The sequence below is a fragment of the Protopterus annectens genome, chromosome 2.part0, assembly GCF_019279795.1.
Source record: "Protopterus annectens isolate FY-2018-M chromosome 2.part0, PAN1.0, whole genome shotgun sequence".
NCBI classification, from domain to species: Eukaryota; Metazoa; Chordata; order Ceratodontiformes; family Protopteridae; genus Protopterus; species Protopterus annectens.
This window is the reverse complement of record NC_056728.1, coordinates 237138182-237161609: the sequence shown is the minus strand read 5'-3', so window position 1 is coordinate 237161609 and position 23428 is coordinate 237138182. Positions and strand designations below refer to the sequence as shown.

General features: G+C 39.1%; 2 protein-coding genes across 5 annotated transcripts in view; one reads left to right on the top strand and one right to left on the bottom strand.

Annotated features, from left to right (window-relative positions):
• The window catches only part of CCHR2.PART0H2orf80 (chromosome chr2.part0 C2orf80 homolog), a 438540-nt gene that overhangs the window by 258528 nt on the left and 156584 nt on the right, over positions 1 to 23428 (bottom strand). The window lies entirely within an intron of this gene.
• Positions 5902 to 23137, top strand: LOC122793042 (gamma-crystallin M2-like). Of its 2 annotated transcripts, none has more exons than XM_044060711.1 (3): positions 5902 to 5919; positions 6020 to 6262; positions 22862 to 23137. In XM_044060711.1, exons 1-3 carry the CDS (start codon positions 5911 to 5913, stop codon positions 23135 to 23137), a joined length of 528 nt encoding a protein of 175 aa, XP_043916646.1. In that variant the 5' UTR covers positions 5902 to 5910. The 2 variants fall into 2 exon arrangements, with proteins under 2 accessions (XP_043916646.1, XP_043916645.1); XM_044060710.1 differs by having other exon boundaries at positions 5911 to 5919; positions 6020 to 6266; positions 22869 to 23137.

Sequence of the window (23428 nt, the reverse complement as noted above, 5' to 3'; positions counted from 1 at the left end):
CCATTTTAAACCTAGCCAGTTTTCCAAAGGAGAGAATGAAACCCTGAACCTTGCATCTGTGATGTAACACTTTAGCCATTATGCCACCCCCTGCCCTCTAGAATAGAGAGGGTTGAAGTGAGAGTGACAGAGTGACTACTGAAGTAAAACCAGGGATGGTCCTGGGTCTAGTACTCTCAAGTGTGTTTGTTTAAGACATTTATGAGAAAAGAGAGAAAAAATCAACCACAAAGTTAGGGGCAGTAGTAGATAATGTGGGAAAGGCTGTAAGGAAGGGGCGGGTTTAGAAAGGCAGAATAAAGTGGGCTGGAACGCGTCAGCTGAGGTTGACTGCAAACAAGTGCAAAAGGTCTGAACCTGGGCCACAGCATCCCTGGTTCAAATATCAGCTGAGGAAGTGGAACCAATATTAACAGAGGAGGAGAAAAAGGATCTGTGAGGGATGATGACATTTTGACTGGATCACCAGCAGTGAAAAGAGTAAACAGACGACAGAGGTGTACCCTAAGACAGACAGCTTCCATAAGGAAATAGATTCCATAAGGAAATAGATAATTCCCCTGCTCTATAAGACCTTGCTCAGGCCCAACCTTAAGCACTGAGTTCAGTTGTGGAGTGGAAAGAGTCCAGATGAAAGCCACCAAAAGGATTACAGGAGGCAGAGAAAAGGTACATAGAGAGACTCAAGGAGCTAAAGCTGTTCTCAAGACCAGAAAAAATAGATATAGGTTTATAAGATCATCTTAGGGAGATAGAAAGGGTTGTCCTGGAAAAGAAGGACAGGCAGAATGGAGGGAGTACAGGAAACAAACCGTAGGGAACAATGACTCCTTGCTTCCATGAAGCACGTCTTCATAGGAAGGATTGTGAAACCATGGAAATGACCAACAGAGTGATGGGTAACAGAGAGGAAATGAAAGCTGTTCAAATACATCGTGAGACATTAGCAGAAGAAGTGCAGAGGAAGAAATGCAGAGGAAGATGAGGAAGAGATGCAGATGAAGATAAGGAAGAGGTGCAAAGGAAGAAGGGGGAAGAGTGAAGGTGAAATACTGTAGGCTTTTAAAGAGCAGACTACATAGGCTTATTGTCTCCTTCTGCCAGCAAGCAAATGTAATTCAAAGGAAAACTGATCCAAACGAAAATTCAGGAATCCACTGATATCTGGAGCAAACATGCTTAAGCTAGATGTAACCTGCTTCATGATGAACCCAAGTTCAAAAAAACCTTTCCTCAGCAAGAACCCCCAGAACACCAAAATTATGCAGAGTATCCTTAAATATTTTCAGTAGGTGAAGTGTAATTCATACACCTGACTGTTGTTTATGGAGGGTTTGGTGGCCAGCATTCAAAGCCTGTGTACATACCCTCTGCTGATAGTGGTGAAGCAATCCTAGCCTGAAAATGCACTCAGAGACCCTTCCCATTCTGATATGCTCACAAGGCAGTTGTCTACAGTGCTCTCCTGAACAAGCAGCCTTTTATCTTCCCTCACCATAACAAGAATAAATGCTCTCATAAACTCAAACCTTTCAACTATCCAGATTTTCACATAATTTCCAGATTTTTGCCTCAAATATTTGGTCTTTGCCTCATAGAATTTATAGTATTCTGGCAAATCATTGAGGATGTAAGTCATTAAATAATGACAGATATTTGAGTTTCCGACTTCATACCTTTCAGAAAATTCATGCTAATACAAACCATGTCATTCTAGCAACCTTCTAAGTGTATAAGAGCAATACTTAAAATTTGTCACTGATTTTTGATCTTTGTGTCCCGTCCCCATTATTTTTGTCACTGTCCAGATTTCCTGCTCTTAGAGGTTGAGAGGTATGCAGCAACTGACCCTGCCACCTAAAAGCAATCAGTGTCCCTAGCCTCACCTCCCTTTCATGAAGTGATTGTGTCCCCAGGTTCCCACCTCCATGTGAAATCACTCAAGTGTTCCATGCCTATATTGTCACACACCCCAGTGGTGTCAGGAATAGCCTGTTACCTGCTCTTCCAACCTCAGCTGTATCACTTATCCATCCTGAAAAGACGAAGGAGACCTGTCCTTCCCTACATCATTGTGGCCAGAGATTACTCCATACCACTCAGCAACTTTCCCTGATTTTACATAATGTCTCTGATTTTATCTCATATTTTTGCACTGTCCCTCATATTTTGTTCTGATAAATCACTGTGGATTATAGCCACTCCATAATGCCAGATATTCAAGTTTTATATTTTGTATGGTTCAGAAAATTCATAATGGTGCAAAACATACTGTTCTGTTTACTTTTTAAGCAAGTTAGAGCAATATTTAAACACTGTCATTGATTTTTGGCCTTTGCCCTCCCATTATTTTTAGCTTTGTCCAGATTCTAGAGCAAAGAAGTTGAAAAGTATGGATTATTCCCTATCCACCTAAGCAGTTCACACCCCACACAATGGGGAAGTGACCAGTCCAGCCCTACAGCAATCCTTATATTCCATGGTCTCTCAAGGTCTTGTGCACAGCACCAGACTTATTTTTAATTATTTATGTATTTATTCGTCTGGTAACCTGGAAAGAGAACAAATCTGAAGAGTACTGTTTTCAACCATGAAGTGAATTATCCAATAACCATACCAAGAATATGGCACTGAGCATTGGAATCTATGATTTGAATCTATGATATAAGAATGTTACCTGCATGATACTGCATAGGTGGACTGGTTCAATACAATGGACAGGCAGACAAACACCCTACTACATCTAAATAGACATGACCACACTTTGCTGAGCTGCCTACATTGTATAGCACACTACAGCCTTCCACCATAAATCTGACTGTTAACATTTAATACTTATGATGCATGTGACATTCCTGAATATCTGAATTTCACTGAAGTTTGATAGTGAATCTTCTGCTTTTATTCTTTTTTCTAATTAATAGTGATTTATAAATACTAAATGAATTGTTTTTTTTTCCTTGAAGGAACTCTGGTATAATTCAATGGGCAAAATAATTAGCTGCAAATAAAATGCTTACTGAGATTTAATTGATTTGTGCAATATTCATATGCATAGTATGTTACCATGAGGAAGTATTTAACCAAATCAGGACTCCCAGTGTCTGCTGAGTCTTGGGTGATTAGTAAAGACAAAATAAGCATTAAAAAACAGGAATATGTATACTTTATAATGAGTATGTGAGCTCTGTGCAAGTGTTTTAATACACGTTCATTTATTCAATCAAATCAACTTGGCATTTTCAGAGAAACTGCATATGAAGTAGGAAACCTTAACTTTTTTTTTTCTGCTACACCTTTACTGGCCCATTAAACATTGCCAGGTTCTCATTGTTTCTTGTACGTTAATAGCTTGTCGAGTAAATAATTTACTTTCCTTATTTTTCTGTCTACCCTGGAGACATTTGCTACACTGCAGGCTTCTCTCCTACATCTACTCTTTCAGCTCAGTTATTGCATACCAGAACCCTCTTTCGCTAGCTGTGAAACTTCTGTTACAAATACTGCAGGCTGTCAGGGTGGGGGAGGTTGACTTTTTATATAATACGTTCGTGTCTACAGTATTGTGTTATTGCTTGTTCAACTGGAATTCAAGCTCATGAAACCACTGTGGTGAAAATGACACAAAGAAATGGTTCTAATGTTTTGACACTCCAGTCTCAAACTCCATTTAAAATATACAAATCACTAGCATTTGCACTTTCTGGTAGTGACAAGTCATACAAAGACAGGCTGGAGAAACCCAGTCTTACTGTGTGTAGAAACCATTTTTTACAGAGTAGTTTGTTTTTACTTGGCCTTTCCAGCCCAGTTATTCTCATATTTCTACAAGACAACATTCATTACTACAACAGTCCCAGACAGACAGAGTACAAGATTCATTACAAAGGGTCAGCACCCAACACAATATAAATCATTTTTTAAAACTCAGTCTCCTATGAGTGCATAATTTCCATATTATGAAACCTAAATACCTCACATTTAAATTTCTGAAGACACATACATGTGCCCTTTTTTACTTAAACTACCTTTTTGTTAGCCAGGTAAATCCCCTCTTTTAAGGGATTAGGTGGCTTGCTCAAGTTTCTACAAAAGGCAAATGGGGACTGAAAGAATCAAATCGAGGATTATAAATAAAGTGTATTAGCAAATAAAAATTCATAACATTAAGCCACTGCACTAATTTGCAAACACATTCAAGTTGTTACTCAAATGTGTCATGTCTGCCAACCATAGCAAGTTACCAAAATTATCACTCCATCAAAGTAAAAGTTATAGATTAGTCTTCCCAACCCCTTTGAACCACATTTTACATAAAAAAACATGGTTTACTAAATCATGCAAAACTGAGTGAATAACAAAACAATAAAAAGCAGCTTCTCTCAAACATGGCAGGCATCGTCTTTATAGATTGTATATGTTTTACTACAGATGTTGAGATTTCCTATCAGCACTGCTGTTTCTAGTCTGTATTTTGCCATTGTTTTATAAGCATGCACTGTGGATATATTCATTTTAAACCTTTCTTTGTGTTTGTTATAGGCTTCAAGAAACTCTTCCAACTGGATTTATGGTAATATATTGGTGATGTGATTCCTGGGACCCCCTTGAAAAAAAGATGATGCGGTGCAAGAAATATTAATGAATAACTTTGGGGTGTGTGTGTGTGTGTGTGTGTGTGTGTGTGTGTGTGTGTGTGTGTGTGTGTGTGTGTGCGTGTGTGTGTGTGAGCATACACGTGCCTGTATGCCAGCTGTGTCATAATTGAAAGATAATTCCTCAACTATGATCTATCTAAATTTCTATATTTACCTTAATTTCATTAGCAACTTGGGCACCTGCTGGAGATGACATTGGAAAAGGAGGAGGGATAGGGCTGTTCTGCCCACCTCTTTTGGAGTAATGGCCAGAATGATGTGTCAGTGGAAGGGGGCTGTTTTCAGTGTTTCCAGTGTAGAATGGAACTCATAATGGCAGCTGGGGAAAGGTGTGTATTTGTGAATATTGGTTTCTATTATGGTGCTCATGTGTGTAGCTGGGAAAGGTGTGTATTTGTGAATATTGGTTTCTATTATGGTGCTCATGTGTGTGTGTGTGTGTGTGTGTGTGTGTGTGTGTGTGTGTGTGTGTGTGTGTGTGTATGTGTGTGTTAATCATGTGTGTCCATGTGTGCACTTTGGCAATGCCTGGCTCCTTAGTTCTCACTGTCTGCTTGCCATAGCTCTCAACCTCTTAGCACAAGAAATCTGGTACAAAGGATCAAAAATAGGGGCAGATTTTAAATATTGCTCCTACAAACTTAGAAAGTCGCTAGAATAACATGGTTTGTATTATATGCATTTTTTGAAGTATATGAAGTCTGAAACTCAAAAGTATATTATTATTTAGTGACTTCAATCTTCAGTGATTTGGTAGAAAATCACACATTTTATGAGGAATGGACCAAAAATATGAGGCAAAAATCTGGACAGTTGAGAGATATGCTGCTTGCTCTCTACCCCTATACTGTAGTGAATTGCTTGAGTCAGTGTGTCTCTGTGTAATGTGGCATCACAGTTTTTTTCTGTGCTTTTGTTGTAATGCACAGAAAAAAATATGCTGATTGCCATTCTCTCTGTCTCGCTCTCTCTTTTAGAACGTTTCTCATTATGCTACCCTATTCTGTAGTGATTGTAAAAGACAAAGCTTACAAAACACAAAAGCATAAAAGGCACAAAGATATCATTTCGTTAGCAAGGCTTTTTTTGTCAAAAGGTCTATGGTTGCATCTTAGCTGAACAACTGCCACAAAATCCAACCAACAATAATAAATGCATAATAAACAATTTACGTAGTGTATAAAAAACGATTCTCTGGGACATCTTGGTATAACTCAGCTGAGTGAGTGGATACAGCACGTTAACAGCCAGAATGGGAAAGGTACTATATCTGAACAGCCATACATACACTGTTAGATAAGCTGATATTTTGGCAAGCAACCTTCAAGTTTGTAATTATTTTTTTTTTATTTGTGTCATAGATCATATTTTATGAAGACAGGAACTTTCAGGGGCGTCACTATGAGTGTGCCAATGATTCTGCTGATTTGCATTCATACTTCAGTCGTTGCAATTCTATTCGAGTTGAAAGTGGGTGCTGGATGATCTATGAGCACCCTAATTATGGAGGGTACCAGTACTTTCTGAGTAGGGGTGACTACCCTGAGTACCAGCGCTGGATGGGATTGAATGACTGCATCCGTTCATGCCGCCTGATTCCACAAGTAAGTACTATGTGATAGGATCGGAAAAATTCTTAGCATGACAGTCATGTCATGGCACAATATATAATCAATTTACACTGTTTTCTTTGAAAAACTAAGAATTATTTTTTTTTTCATTCTGCATTTATGCATAGTTTAAACTGAGTTGAATCTGTCTGGAATTGAACTCCATCTCCTCTTCTGGTTCCTTTCTCCACTGATCTCAACATCTTCTGGTTCATCTCTCCAGTGAATGCTATTGGAAAGAGCCTTTCCTTTCAAGATGTCAGTTCTAACTTTTCAAAAATTATTTGTCTAAAGTTCCACCATTTATCTGTTTAATTTTAATCCCTTTCACAATAAATCCAGGGCACAGATTGTAACTCACTACTAAGATTGGCTATACTGACAAAATAATCATAAATTATCTGTATAATCTGGTTCTTCATGCATAAACATAGAGAAATTCCTGGATAGCTAATACATCAGTCTCCGATGTCTTTGAGATGATCAGTTGAGCTGCTAGGTCATGGTGTATTATATATTATTTGTCCACATGGTCTAATACTGTTATCAAATTAAAAACAAGGCTCAAACATAAAGGGTCTATATTATAAAGTCGAAGCTTTAGGTAATTGAATACCTAAAGCTCAACACCTAAACAGCGAAAGCAGTAAACATCAAATGGCCACTTCCACAAATTCTTTTGTAGGGAAAGAATTTGCTTGGCTGGACAAAAAAAAAAAATTCAAACCCTAATCGAGAGGGGGGGCTTCACCTGCCAGACCCCTCAAAGGGGGGCTGTGCCCCCACACCCCCTAACTAAATATACCAACTCCAAGATTGCTCTACAGTGGAAAAAGGGCAGATTCCTGATATCGGCCCTATGAAAGAATTCATGGAAGTGGCCGTTTACAGCTTTCGCTGTTTAGGTGTTGAGCTTTAGGTGTTCAGTCACCTAATATAGACCCAACATAAAATGTAATAACAACAATAAAAATAGTGTTTGCTCTTGTAATGTGGAATTAGGCTGGAATTCCCACAAATCCCCTTTAATTTCAATGAAAATTCAAAGAACTTTTCCTCAGGTGGATAGCAAGTCTTTGGAGGTGTGACGGGCAAGAAAGAGGTGGCTGGGAACATATTTTTTGGGTGTGTAATGAGCTGAAAGACTTTAGTGATTCCCTGCTGCCAAAAAGTGCTTTTACTACACAATGGAAATCAAAGTCTAGACAAACTTTACCAGAAGTAGTGAACATAGTAACACAGATAAAACAACTAGAACTGGGATCTTTAGAAAAGGGAGGGAGCAAACTACATAGGAAAAAAATGGGAAATGTGGGAACAATATACACAGAGCAGGAACAAGGTTTAAGAGGCAGGATTTGAATGAGCCATATAATGCTTAACTGACAATGACTGGATATAATATAAGTGATGTATAATGCTTGCAACTAAAGTGGTGTCATATTTTTTGTTTTTCATTTGTATAAATGTAAGGTTGACTATGTCATGTGTGAAAACGTATAAAGATCTTTGTTGGAAAAAAAGTGCTTTACAGAAGCAAACGTATATGTGTACAACTGGGCATTAATATATATTATATTACACACATACTAATGCACATTCATACTCATGCGCGTGTACAGACATGAGTGTGCACTCGCGCCCACACACACACACACACACACACACAATTCCAATCAATCCCTCTTTCTCTCTTTCTCTCTTTCTCTCTCTCTCTCTCTCTCTCTCACACACACTTTCTCTCTGAGAAACATAGAATAACCCATTTAGCTGTGAAACTTTTATTATGAACATATGTATAGTAATAATAACATTAATAGTAATATTAATAATAATAAATCACACTGAAGCAGGCAATGCTTCACCTAGTATACTTTCTCTGGCATCTATTCTGTCATTCAGAAATATCTCTGTCTCTCATGTAGAACAGCTTATTTTAATACTTGGTACATTTTTGGCAGAAGTTTTTTACTGCGCCTTATTCAGTCCCATGTGGGCCTTTACCTTAAACAATAGATTGAAAATATTAGGCTGTCCTATGTAAAGAAACAGTACCTCTATACAGTTATATAAACAATAAAGCTACAAGATCAAAGAGCAAGTGAAGTTCCTTCCAGCAGATTTTTTTTTTCTGTTTCAGGAAGATGAATAAAATTATATATACAGAAAAGTGAGTAATATAAAATAACAAAGTTAGCTGCTTTTTTATTTCAAGAAGTTATTCACAAATATGCTAGAGTTCACCATATTTTGCTTTAATGGAATGCATTAAACAGACTGCTTTCTGGTGTATTAGGGTTATACATATCTAATGGGTTGTTATATGTGTTACCTAGAGGTTCCTTATTGGATTATTTCTGATTTTGTTACAAGCATTAGAAGTAGTTTGCTGTATATCTCACTCCAATAATTTATTATGCAATAACACAGGAATATGAAGGCAATACAGAAGGGCAGAACAGTGGTTAAGGTTTTTACCTCATAGTTCCAGAGACCAGATTTTGATCATGACATGTGGTCACTACTTGTTCAAAAGGCCATTGTTTGATACTCACCTTTGATCATCACCTGGCAGTTCTAGATCCCATGATTTAATCATGATCTGTGGAGGCTATATGCTCTGCTTGTTGTGTGTGTGTGTGTGGGGGGGGGCTGAATGTTCTGCATGTGTCTGTGTTTTTTTCTCTGGGTGCCCCAGTTTTCCCTCAAGACTTAGATCACTGGCCACACCAAACTGTCTCTATCCTATGTGACCTTGTCTGCAGCAAAAAAGAATCTGAGAAGACACATCTCACTTACCTCGTTAAAGTTATTGTTATCTTTCAGCTTTTCCTGGTTAGGGGTCACCACAGCAGAACTCCGGTCCGCTAATGATTGGCAGTAGATTTTCACGAACGCCGAGGTGCCAGCTCAATGTTCAACCTTCAACAAAGGCACGCCCATTTACGCATGTCTTTTGAATGCCCACCCAACCGTGGGGAGGACATGCAGACTCCACACAGAAGGCACTCCCCGCACTCCAGCCGAGAATCGAACGGGAGAACCTCTTGCTGTGAGGCAACAACGCTACCGCTGCAAGTTAAAGTAAATAACAAAAATGCTTTTCAGTAGCATACCTGTGTATGCATACCCTTAAAATGTATTCAAAATTCTATCTCCCCTGTATCCATGTAAAATGGATGCAGCATATAATATTGGAAAAAGTATGACTGCCAGAGGATAGCACAAGCCTTAGATCCATAAGATCAAGGATGCACATTTCATAAGCCTTTTCAATTGTTTAATAATGTTTCTGTAAATGTCTGATGCTGCTGTCTAGTCTGTGTGATGTATTAGTGTGTTCTCACTTGGATTTTGCTTGTTTTTGTCATTAATGCAAGATGTTAAGGTTTAAATTATGTTTAGGTTATTTACTAAACAGAAATATTTTAATAATGTGCTCATCATCATAACAGAGTGGCAAAGAATGCAGCACAGCTGAGTTTGAATATATTCAATGGAAGTATTGTCTTGCTGATTTTGTATTTATGATTTTCTTTTTTTGTCTTTAACTTGTTTTCACTTACATAATATTGTTTACTTATATGTACTTCAGTAGTTTAAGACAAAAAAGTATTTAAAATACAAAAACAAAATGTAGTAAATACAAACTATTCTTCTGATAATCAATTTAGAATAAAAAATAACCCAGTGCATTTTAAGTGTAGCAATGGCAAACAATAAATAAATAAAATAAATTAAAATAAAAAACAAGCACAAATCAATACAACCAGTATAGTAGCAGTCAGCATAATGCTTCTTCTGTACTTCCCTGCATTTCAACTAGATTAAAGCTCAACCAGATTAAAAAAATGCTTAAAACTTCAACTGGTCAAAAGCTCATAAAAAGTGTGTTGTGCAAGACAGACTAGCATTCCCTACACCTCTCAGCCCCATATTTAAGTATGCTATTGTCACAGTCATTCAACTGTGGAGAAAGGACTACACACACACACACACACACACACACACACACACACACACACACACACACACACACACACACTCACTGCCAGTGTGCACACAGAAATCATACTAGCAGTGATTTTCAGTGGGAAACTGATTTGGTGGATGTAACCCCTTGAACTGAAACTTTCTTCAGGAAGCACTCAATAAAAAATCAGTGGCAGCTGGTGCCTTCAAAACACGGTGGGGCTGCAGGAAGCAAGTGAATGGATGGGGCTAACTTAATGGGACAGGGCTATATTAGGGTATGGTCAACTTTGAGCAAATAGCTGGTGAAACACTATTACACAAGTCAAATAGACTTTCAGCAATAATCTTCCTCTTCAGAATGCATGCCAGAGCTAGCTAGTCTGACTTTGGCCCTCACTGACAGAGCTAGCTAGTCTGAATTTGGCCCTGACTGCCACAGCTAGTTAGTCTGAGTTTGGCCCTGACTGCCACAGCTAGCTATCCTGAGTTTGGCCCTGACTGTCAGAGCTAGCTCTCTAAATTTGGCCCTGACTGTCACAGCTAGTAAGTCTGAGTTTGGCCCTGACTGCCAGAGCTAGCTATCCTGAGTTTGGTCCTGACTGCCAGAGCTAGCTAGCCTAAGCTTGGACCTGACTGCCAGCACTAGCTAGTCTGAGTTTGGCCCTGAATACCAGCGCTAGCTAGTGTGAGTTTGGCCCTGACTGCCAGTGGTAGCTAGTCTCAGTTTGGCCCTAACTACCAAAGATAGTTAGTTTGATTTTGGCCCTTGCTAACAAAGCTTAGTAAGTATGAGTTTGGCCTTGATTGCCACAGCTAGTTATTCTGAGTTTAGCCCTGATTGCCAGACCTAGCTGGTCTGATTTTGGCCCTGACTGCCAGAGATATTTAGTCTGAGTTTGAGCCTGATTGATAGAACTAGCTAGTCTGAGTTTGGCCCTGACTGCATTAAACACATACTCCATGTAACACATGTACTCTGCTTATATGTGAGTTTTACACAAAGAAGACACATGAAAATAAAGAAAGTGGAGAACCTCCTGCATCTCATTACTTTACTATTCTCAGTTCAGGGTCACTACAGCTCTGTGAAACAGTGATCAAGTAGTCCCTCACTTTTTGCTTGAGGCAGTGAGATGTCTCAAATAATAAAATCAGAGTTTATGCAAAAACAATATGGCCAGTTTAAGATTGTTTGAGAGTCAGAAGCTCTACCTCAACTAACAACAGAATAAACATATATTCCTCTATACTATCTAATGGAAGGCAGTTAAGAAATATAGCACTATCAACAACCTAGAGGAGGAGTGTCATTGGGTGCCATGGCTAACTCTCACATGCCTGGCTGTCCAGAACATGACCCAACCTGGACCAGCCATTTTGAGTGACTGCTGTATCTTCTATACCAGAGTGGCATACACAATTTTAACTCATTCACTCTAATGGAGCTCAGGAAGTTTGCACTGTAACTTCCAATGAGTGGAGCCTAAACCTTCTGACAGAATCAAATTATGTCCTCACATTTCAAACAAATGTTCATATCTCTAGAACCATAGTGGTTATGAAAGAAGTATAAATGGCAAACTCTTCAGCAAAAACTATTTTTATAGTGGTAGATGGTAGTAATCTTTAGATTCTTGGTCTTAAAACAAATTTTATAAGTCACAGTAAACACAGTAACTACTACATTTGTCTTATTTTGTAAACAACTTACAATATCTCAGCAACCACTCATGTTACACACATACTGTCAACAACATCTTGTCTAGTCAAGTTTTTCATATGAGGCTAAAGACAAATCAGCGTTACTTTGTTGTTCAGATATTTAGAAACATACACAAATTATATCGATATAAATTAATATCATAAAAACAACATTTAATATCTCTTTACCTGCACTAGACAGACATCAAATATTAATGCAGGTCAGTTTGCAATTGTGTAAGCTTTAAGATGAAATCTTTTAAAACCTTGTACATAGCATGGTTTTGGAATTATTGATGCATATATGAGCAAGAAATATTTGAAACCTAGGGGCATCAGTTGGAGGTAGCTGCAGATGTACCTGAAGGCGTCACTCGGATGTAATGAGTAAACAACCAAATGCAAGAAGAACTGCCTAAAGCAATTTATTTAAACTTTTTTGCCCATAACAATGTGTTTCAGCTTGTTTCCAACAATAACACCTAAAAGCTGCATGCAGTGGCAAAATTCACTATGCATCTCTTGCTTCAGAAGGAAAAAAAATGACATTTACCACAGAAGGATACAAATGAATCATATGGTTCATATTTAAGTCACATCCAGTTACTGGGGTAGAGGTAGCAGTCATCAGCAAGTGGTAGTGCTGTAGGTGGCTTGTTTCTGCTTGTTAGTGTCCTTGTCTTTTCGTGTTTGACATTTCACTGCATAATTAAAAGATACTTATGCACCCACAAATGACCCACTCCCATAGCTGAAGGGTATATCTAAACATCTGTGAATGTATATATATATATATATATATATATATATATATATATATATTTCAGAAACTTGAAAATCATATCAGTGAGATGATATGATCGAATTTCTGAAAATTTGAACATTAAAAAAAAACACAAAAATCTCTCATTTTTTTACATTTTTGCAAGGGACAACCCCCGTGCACCCCCCACACCACCTGCAAATTATACATACCAACTCCGAGATCATACTTCAGTGAGGAAAATGGTAAATTTCCCGATCCTCACTGTACCGCGATCTCCATTCAAAATCTTTGAGTTTTTGGAATTTCGGCCATATCATCTTGCTGATATGAATTTTGAGTTTATATATTAGTGAGTTTATTTTATGAGTTTTTGTATTTAGAATTATATATATATATATATATATATATATATATATATGTGTGTGTCTGTATATATATATATATATATATATATATATATATATATATATATATATATATACAGCATAGCACACTGGGTTAAGGTTATAAAATGCTAATGAGCTTCATCCTATACAGTAGTGAGTTTGATTCTCTCAGACCCTGCTTACATACTACATGACATTAATCAAGTCACTTAGCAGACTAGTGTTTCTGACCTGTTCCTGAAAAGAGGAATTTTGACTGTGTGAGTTTTACCTGGTTACCATATGAATGAATCAATAAAAAAAAAAAAAAAAACGGTATATTGTAACTGCACAGGATACATAGTATTATCATCCCTGTTAGTGCATATAAAGTCTTCTTCTTCTTTTGGCTGTTCCCGTTATGGGTTGCCACAGCAGATCACCAGTTTCCATTTCTTCCTGTCCTCTGTAACTTGCTCTGTCACACCAACCACCTGCATGTCCTCTCTCACCACATCCATAAACCTTATCTTAGGTCTCCCTCTTTTGCTGTTACCTGGCAGCTTCATCCTTAGTATCTTTTTCCCTATATACTCTGCATCCCTCCTCAGCACATGTCCAAACCAACGTAATATTGCCTCTCTGGCTTTGTCTCCAAACCTTCCAACCTGGGCTGACCCTCTAATATACTTATTCCTAATCCTGTCCATCCTCATATAAAGTAATGTGCCAAAATATGACGGCAGACAATTTGCTCTCAGCCATTATATGTCTTTTGAAGGATTTGGAAGTTGTAAAGCCAGACACAAACATCCTTGCAATGAATAAAACTGACTGTGCTGCCACTAATCACTAAGCATATTCAAATTTTTATGTTCCCATCAGAATGTTCATCATTTCAGCAGTCTAAAATCAACAGCTGACATATTATCTCAAGTGTCAATTTGCTGTAGTGTTTACTGACACTCAGAGCTAAAGAAATGCCTTAAATTAGTTAAAAAACAAACTTTTCAAAGTGTAACAGTCATTGTAAGCAATATAGAATAGGTCATATGACAAATGATCACATTCAATTGAAAAATAATACAGTTGATCTGAGACAAAGCTGAGCCTCTAAATGCTATTGGTAGGTTATATTTGCCAAAATATTATACATATATGGATATACATATACAAGCGTATATAAACATATACATATACAGACACACATATATATGTCTACTTCAGTAGGCTGACCGCTTACTTACCCGACACCCAGTTGCCCAAGATGAGAAGACAGACAACTTCAGAAAACCAACATCTGGAAGACTGACGTTTCACGCGAAGTAAGTAACTGCTTGGCCATCCTGTTGAACTTTAACCCTTACCCCCACGGTAGTGCGTTTTCAGAGTTAGTATATTTAGTTAGGGGGTGTGGGGGGCAAAGCCCCCCACATTGGTGGGTTTAGTTTTGCTTAGTTTAGTTACTTTAATGTTAGGCAGAGATCAGGTCTATATCATATGAGCAAATTGCACAAATTATAATAATATCGAACGTACCGGACCACGAAGTGCTTTTTCTGAGATCGCGGTACAGTGAAGAATGAGATATTTGCCCTTTCTTCACTGTAGTGCGATCTCAGAGTTGGAATATATTTAGTGGGGGGGTGGGAGGTACAGCCCCCCCCCCACAATAGGAAGTTCGAGGTCCGGTATGTTCGATATTATGAGCGTTCGTAATTTGTGCGATTCGCTCATATGATATAGACCCGCAGAGATCACCTCGGAATAGACGATATGCTACGGAATAAAGCTGGAGTTTTTTGAGACGGTCAGTGTAGAGCATCTGTTTGAGGCCATTAATCCTCTTTGTGAGGTACTTCTCTGGCCTTTCCAACTGCTGCAGATGTCTTGTGAGGTACATTCCAAAAGGGACATTGTACTCTATAATGGGTCTAATGAGTGTCGAGTAGAGGGAACAATGACCTGTTTTTTCCTGGATGAGAACCCTTTTGTGATGAGGTGTGCCTTGTAGAAGGATTTCCTGACTACTGTGGTGATGTGATTATCAAAGGAGAGACTACTCTCCACCTGGGTCCCAAGGTCTCTTATCACACATTTGGCATTAAGTAGACTGCCGCCTATGTGGTAGTTCTTGGGTACAGAGTTTTTACCAAAGGGGGTGACAATGCACTTTTTGGGATTGAGCTTGAGGTCATGGCTCTGACACCAGGCATCTGTCTCAGTGAGGCCCTTCTGTAGAATGTCCACATCATTTGGGGACTTGACTATGGTTCCTAGTTTGCAATCATCTGCGAACTTTGTTAGCCAAAGGCCTTCTGTGTTAGCCTGTACTTCATAGAAGTAGATACCAAACAGGAGAGGTCCCAAGACTGAACCCTGTGGTACTCCACTTGTCACTGGTTTGAAGTCAGATTTGGAGTCTGCAACGTTTACAGTGTGGATTCTGTCAGTGAGCCAGTTGGCAACCCATCTTGTGACGTAGGGATTTATACCTAGTTTAGTGAGTTTAGCTACAATTCCAGAATGGGGGATTGTGACGAAAGCCTTGGCAAGGTCAAGATAGGCTGTGTGAACCACCTTATCCTCTTCTACGGCTTTGGTGACTGCCTCAAAGAAGTTGATCAGGTTCAGGAGGCATGATCTGCCTTTGACAAACCCGAACTGGGTGGGGACCAGAGTTTGGAGGTTACCAATATCTTTGTTTATGAGTTCCATGATGATACATTCTATGGCCTTACAGACCAGACTCCTCATGCTAATAGGGCGATAGCTCCCCCTTTGTGGAGTGGGATAACTGTTGCTGTCCACCATTCAGTGGGCACAAACCCTGATGTGAGGCTATGACTGAACATGGTGCTTAGGTAGGGAGCCAGTTCATTCTGAAGTTCATATAAAACTGGGATGTTGTCCAGTCCCATGGATGCTGTGTTTTTTGGCTTTAGAGAATGCAGCTTTTACCTGCGTAGTTGTGATTACAGGGACTCAGCATTCTTCCTGTATAGTTATGGGCCCTTTAGGGGGTGAGAGAGGGATAAAGTTAGCAGTGAACCTGTCTGCCAGGATGTTGTAAATATCAGTTGGTTATGTAATTTTCATGCCGTTATGCTGTAACTCAGAGCAGATCTGGGTGTTGCCACTGAGATTCTTGACATAGCTATAGAATGCTTTGTGGTTGTCCCTAGAATCAGTGGCAATTTTGTTTTCATAGCTAGCTTTGGAGGATCTTATAAGGGATCTCAGCTTCTTACTGAGGCTGACCAGGGAGCTCCTCCACTCATGGGATTTTACTCTCTTTTGCAACAGTTTCTTCCTTCTGTTGTAGAGTTTGCTTATGGCAGGGGACCATCAGATTGTCTTCCTTTTTTTGGAGGATAGCGTCTTGGTCCTGTTTGGGATAGCAAGATCCATGCACTCATGCAAGTGCTTATACAGTGCATTTGTGTAGGATTCAGCAGTCGTAACTGTATTGTCCATCTGCATGGGTGTCATGAAGTTCACCACTTCTGTCTTAAGAAACATGAAGTTGGTTTTGGAGAAATTTTTTACCATGGTTTCCTTAATGGGGGGTGGGGGCGGGATGTGGATATCTAGGGTGATTAGCTTATGGTCAGATCTGACCGACGAGGAGTTGACTTCAGGTGTGGAACACCGATCAGTCATGTTGGTAATGACTAGGTCTAGGATACTGTTGCCCCTGGTGGGGGTGTGGATAAGTTGATTCAGGGCAATGGAATTTATGAATTCCAGAAAGCATTGAGCGAAGGAGTTGGTACATGTAGTTTACCCAGTTAATGGTGGGGTAGTTGAAATCGCCCATTATTAGGGTGTTTGGTTGAACCCTAATATTTTCCAGTATATCAAGAAAAGAGGAGTGTGAATCCTGGGGCATGGTGGGGGATCTGTAGCAAGCTACAATTTGGATTGCAGTTTTGCCCAGAGTTAGTTGCACTTGGATAACCTCGGATGCATTATGCTGAGCAACTAGCCTGGATGTGTGGATATCCTTAATGAATATGGGCACACCTCTGCATTTGGTGTTTTGGTCCAGGTTAGATGGCCGAAAAGTATGGTATGAGTTATAGCCTGGTAATGCAGGGGTGCTCTCCAGAGCCTTGAACCAGGTCTCAATCACAGCACAGATATCAATGTTCTCCATTTTAAGGAGTGCCTCAAGGGAGTGCATTTTGAGATTTAGACTTCTAGCATTAAGTAGCATTACCCTCAGTTTTTGCTTGCCTGTTCCTGTTATGGTGGTGAATTTGTCATTTGAACCTTGCCTAAAAAGGCAATATAAGGGCGGCAAGAGCCTTAGCCAGTATCTGGAATCCCAGGGGTGACAGGTACAGGCCATCTCTGGCAAAGCATCATGGTGTGTCGACCATGTCATCCCAGGCAGTCAGATACTGGATCCCCTTAGAATGAGACCAGAAGCTTAACCAATTGTTGAAGTCAATCATTTTGTCCTTGTACTGCGGTATTATTCTGGGCGATGGCAGGATGCTACTCAGGGCTAGGGTCATACCTGCCTGGGCTACAAGATCAGAGAGCTCTTCCATGTCTCTTTTCATGTAGTCCAGGGAGGTATGTCTCAGGTCATTCACACCAACATGGACAATGACAGAGTCATATTTGTACTTGTTGTGGAGTGACCTGAGTGTGTGTGTTATGTGACGGATCCTGGCACCCGACACACAGCTGACAGTAAACTTTTCCTTGTTTAGCCTGGTGAGTGGGACATCAGTGTGCCTGACTATAGAGTCACCCATGACTAGTATGTTGAGTACATTGTTTTGCCTTATGGGCTGTGGTTGAGTGGCACACTGAGTCTGTGGGCTATGTGTCATTTGAGTTGTGTTGGGGTGGAGGATGCTTGCATTTCTGCTTTGGAGGTCTCTGTTGCTTGAGCAGATTATTATTGAGAGCCTCCGCAAATGTTTTTGTGTTTCTATGTGTGGATTTTGGTGGTGTAGTTTTAGTGGGACTATGTGATGAGTGTGGTGTGGTGCAAGTGTTTACCTTCTCCTCTTGACTGTCAAGTTCAGTCTTGTTTGGAGAGAGCTTTACCTCCAGTTTGGCTAGATAAGTGCATCTCTCACAGGTTGTAGTCTTAGATAGTAGGAGGAGAAGGTTGTCTGTGTACATGAGGCAATTGCTAAATTGTCCCAAGATGGCCAGATTCATCAGAAATACAGGAGAAAACACTGTGAGCTGACCCTTGGACATGCCTGAATAAAAAACTATTTTCTCTAGACAAGTGAGGAAAGTGAGTACAAGAACTGTTTTTTTTTTCTAAGCAAGTGAGGAAAGTAAGTACAAAAACTATTTTCCTCTAGGTAATGAGGAAGGTTGAGTGCTGTAGTAATTTGTAGCTTATTTAGTGCTTACAACAAGTTCTGAACAAGTGCTGAGCATGAATAAGCAAATTCAAGTGCTAAAACTAAGAATCTGTATCTGAACTAGGCTAGTTACAGGAAAGAAACAAGTGCAGATGCGGGCTTTTAAATCAGAAAGTTGAGAGAGATGGATAAATTGCTCAAATGGCCAATAACTACAATTTCTGGGCCAGAAACCACTCCTTATGTGGTAGATAGGTTACCTAGTGCTTACCACTCCCACTGATAAGCTATCAGGCTTTCCTCCAACACAGAAAGGCTTGGGGGCCTCAGGAGCTTACAAACAGTCCTGGATATAGCAAATCTGTATCTGGACTAGACTAATTACAGGAAAGGGGGAAACAAGTGCAAATGCGAGCTTTTAAATCAGAAAGTTGAGAGAGATGAAAAAATTGCCCAAATGGCCAATAACTACAATTTCTGGGCCAGAACCACTCCTTATGTGTTAGATAGGTTACCTAGTGTTTACCACTCCCACTGATAAGCTAGAAGGCTTCCCTCCAACACAGAAAGGCTTGGGGGCCTCAGGAGCTTACAAACAGTCCTGGGTACAGCAAATCTGTATCAGGACTAGACTAGTTACAGGAAAGGCAGGAAACAAACATATTTTTTTTGTTACAGTTAAGCAGAACACATGGAGATTCTAGCAAAGTTTTTTTTTGTAAAGGAAAGGGAGAGAGGAGAAGTAGAAGATAATTCAAGGTTAGGAAATTAAGTGGGTTGGCCTTCTCAAATGTTCTCTCTGTATTAGGTAGAATGAGCTAATAACACTAGACTGGGAGGAGTGTCCCAAATCAAATTTACAGTAGGGGCAGGCAACTGCAAAGCCACCAAGTATAACAGCAAGCCACCAACAGGGAGGGAGGGTGAGGAACAATACTACAGCTACTAGCCTACACTCTTTCAGACAGTAAACACTGCAGAAATGTTTATCACAGCAGAAGAACAGCAATGAGCCACAAAATGAAGGTTTTAAACAGATAAAGGAGCAAGAAGACTCTACAGAATGCTTTTAACTGCAAAAAAATCAGTTATATGATACATCATTGACAGGAAATCAGAACAAACAAATAGGTGCTTAACAAGTAGAGAAAATTTCCCGTTAATACCTTTCACACACTGAAACTAGCTAAAAAGCTTTACAAATAGTGTGACAGTAAACACTTTATTTATCAGGCCCTGTAAGGCAGACAGTTTTAGTTTAACCATGCAGATTCGTTAATAGCAATAAAATACAGTAAAAAGTATGCAGAAGGTAATAAAAAGTGCTATACATAAATTGCTAAAAGCAATAACTAGTAAAAATAAGCAAAAAAACAGGATACTTATTGTTATATATCTCAGATCAGAGTTGTAGTCAATGCCCCTCCTCCACTTGGCTCAGTGTGTATAGACAGAAATCCTCTCAAAGTTGGGGCTTAAATACCAAAAGATACAACCTTAAACAACTTTTTAAAAAAAAAACTCAAAAAAATGAGTGTTTACTCCAAGCCCTAGACCACCCAACCTCCACCAGCCAGCAGACAATCAACATAATCCTGCCATAAAGGTAAAGAAAAGCTTCTGCTAATTCAAGATGGCCTGGTCATGTGCTCAGAACAACCACTGCAAAAACAAACAGGCCCAGAGACAGCAAATCTGAAGTGGGACAATACTACAGCTACTGAACTACACTCTTGTAGACAGTAAACACTGCAGAAATGTTTATCACAGCAGAAGAACAGCAGTGAGCTAAAAAATTAAAGTTTTAAACAGAGCAAGGAGACTCTACAGAATGCTTTTAACTGCAAACAAATCAGTTATATGATACACTCCTTGAAAGGAAATCAGAACAAACAAATAAGCGCTTAACAAGTAGAGAAAATTTCCCATTAATACCTTTCACACAGTGAAACTAGCTAAAAGGCTTTACAAACAGTGTGACAGTAAAATCCTTATTTATCAGGCCCTGTAAAGCAGACAATTTTAGTTTAACCACACAAATTAGTTAATAGCAATAAAATACAGTACAAGGTATGCAGCGGGCAATAAAAAGTGCTATATATAAATTGCTAGAAGCAATAACTAGTAAAAATAAGGAACAGATGCATATAAGCAGCTACATGCCTGTGCATAGAATTTAGCAGTAAAGGATTCCACATAAGCAGTGAGGTCACTGAGTTTGAAGGGGATGTTGAATTTCGGCAAGTCATCACTCAGTTCCAGTAAATTAGCCCTGGCATAATCTCTGAATAGTAAGGTACTGGAGAATTCTTCTGGCTTCAGCCTTATGGTGAATGTGACTGATCTGTGGTCTGATTTAACCAGGGAGGGAATTACAATTGGTAGGGAGCATAGCTGTCCCATATTGGTAAGGACCAATCCAGGATTACGTTGCCCCTGGTTGGGGTGCAGACTAACTGGTCCAGAGAATTTGTATTGATGAAGTCCAGAAATCTCTGGGTATACATGTTAGAGGATGTATACATCTCCCAGTAAAGGGGAGATAGTTAAGTTGCCGAGGAGAATAGTGTTTTTTAGCTTAATACATAGTGACTCCATACTTATTAGGTAGGAGTTATGGGATGAGGGGGACATAGAGGGGGTCCTATAGATAGCCATGATGTGATAAGGGGTCTTATTAATGCTAAATTGGATATGGAGAAGTTCCAGACTGTTACCTTGTCTAACTAGTCTGGAGTTGAAGTCTTTTCTACAGATCCACAGATATGATGGAAACACCACCTCCTTTAGTGTCTTCAACTATTGCGGTGAGCCTGAAGATCTGATAGACATTGAAACCTTGCATGGATGGGGTGTTCTCAGTGGTCTTGAACCACATCTCCATAATGATGTATATATATATATATTGATATTTTCTAGTGAACAGAGCGGTTGTAGGGAGTGCAATTTTTCTTTTTTTTTTTTAGACTACTTGTATTGAGCAACAATACCTTTATGTTATCCAGATTACGTTTTGTTATGTTGGAAGCTTTTGAAGCCTGACATTGCCTAAAAAAGGCACTATAAGTGTAGACAAAATTTTAACAAACATTCAAAAGCCTTGGGGGATAGGTGCAGGCCATCCCTAGCAAAAGCCATTAGTACTGTCTGCCATCTCCTCCTAAGTAGAGTCCCCACTGAATGACACCAGATACTAAGCCAATTGTTGAAGTCAATAATCTTTTGTTTATATTGTGGCACCATTTTTGGTGATGGTAAAATGCACTCAAGGCTAGGTTTATACCTGCCTTGGACATATATTCTGAGAGTTCCATCGTGTCTCCCTCAATATAGTGCAGGGAGGTATGTCTCAAGTCATTTACACCTATGTACTTGTGTTGCAAGGACTTGACTGCCTGTGTGATATGGCAAATCCTGGCACTTGATAAGCATTTGACCATGACTTTCTCTGTGCACAGCTTGATGAGTGGTGCATCAGTGTGTCTCATACAGGACTCACCAATGACTATGATGTCAGATTGTATGGAAGTTTGCCTTATGAGCTTTTGAACTAGGGCACTGGGACACTTTTGATGACGGTTTCATGGAAGATGATGGCCTTTGTGTGTGTTTGTGAGGTTGACAGGGGTACTTCTTTCTTAGGTTACATTTAGAAGGTCACCAAAAATACTTTTTCTTTCTCCAAAGTGGCAGGAGAACCCATAATAAAACATAATCACCTTATTGTCTGTGGGACAGTATGTCTAATTGTTGGCCTGTTTTAAACAACAACCTAGCTGAGTAAGTCGTATTTTTTCTTTACAAAAATTAGAAGTCTGTGCATGTGTAGTTTTATTTTAATGTTATACTTCCTTTGAATGTTAAATATATTGTACTTTCTTAAATCTCTTTTTGAATTCTTATCAGAGTGTGTGGAGGATCAGGTTTCAGTCACACTGCTTATCTTCAGAGAGTATGAATAAAAATGGTTATTGCCCATATAAATAGATTGCTTTAATGGGCAATAAAATTTACATACCTCTCAACTGTACAGATGTTCGCAGAACGTCCATATTTTTGCCTCATATTTTTAGTCTGCTCCTCATAACATTTGTGGTTTTCTGCCAAATCACTAAGGATTAAAGTCATTAAATAATGACATGTATTTGAGTTTCAGACTTAATATCATGCATGGTAACACAAACTCTATTATTCTAGCAATTTTCTAAGTTTATATGAGCAATATTTAAAAACTGTCCCTATTGTTGGGCCTTTGTCACCCCATTATTTTAGGTTTTGTCCAGATTTCTTGTGGTTGAGAGGTATGGGCAATATAACTATATTGTTTTATTGGGACTTTAACTTACAGACGACCCAAATTTAGCAGTACGTGACTAAGCACTAGATTGACTTTATGACTAGGTGATGATGACTGAATAATATTTTCATAATTTTTATTGTTTTGCAGCACAGAGGTTCATATCGACTAAGAGTCTATGAGAAGCCTGAATTTGGAGGCCAGATGATGGAGTTCACAGACGACTGCCCATCTGTCTATGATCGATTCCGTTACCAGGACATCCACTCCTGCAGTGTAATGGATGGTTACTGGCTCTTCTACGAGCAGCCTAGCTACAGGGGAAGGCAGTACTTCCTGAGACCTGGCGAGTATCGGAAGTTCAGTGATTGGGGTGCCACAAGCCCTAGAGTCAGCTCCTTTAAGCGTATCACAGAGTTCTTTTAAATGCAAAATCATTTGCTGTTAATCATCAGTTCAGCGGAATAAAAAGTAATCATCTGCATTCATGTTTCCTTCTCCTTATTTATGTATGAGGGACGCAGTGTATTTTTACTGTCCATTTCTGTTTTATGAATATAGTTTTGGGATATTTAACTGTATTTGAAAACTAAAGTAAAAGCAAAAAATCAGAGGGATAAAGAGACTGGACTTTTTCATTCATAATAGACATTATATAATATTAAAAGACTACAACAGCGTGGATCTTGAAAATAAAGGTTATCTCACTTACATAAA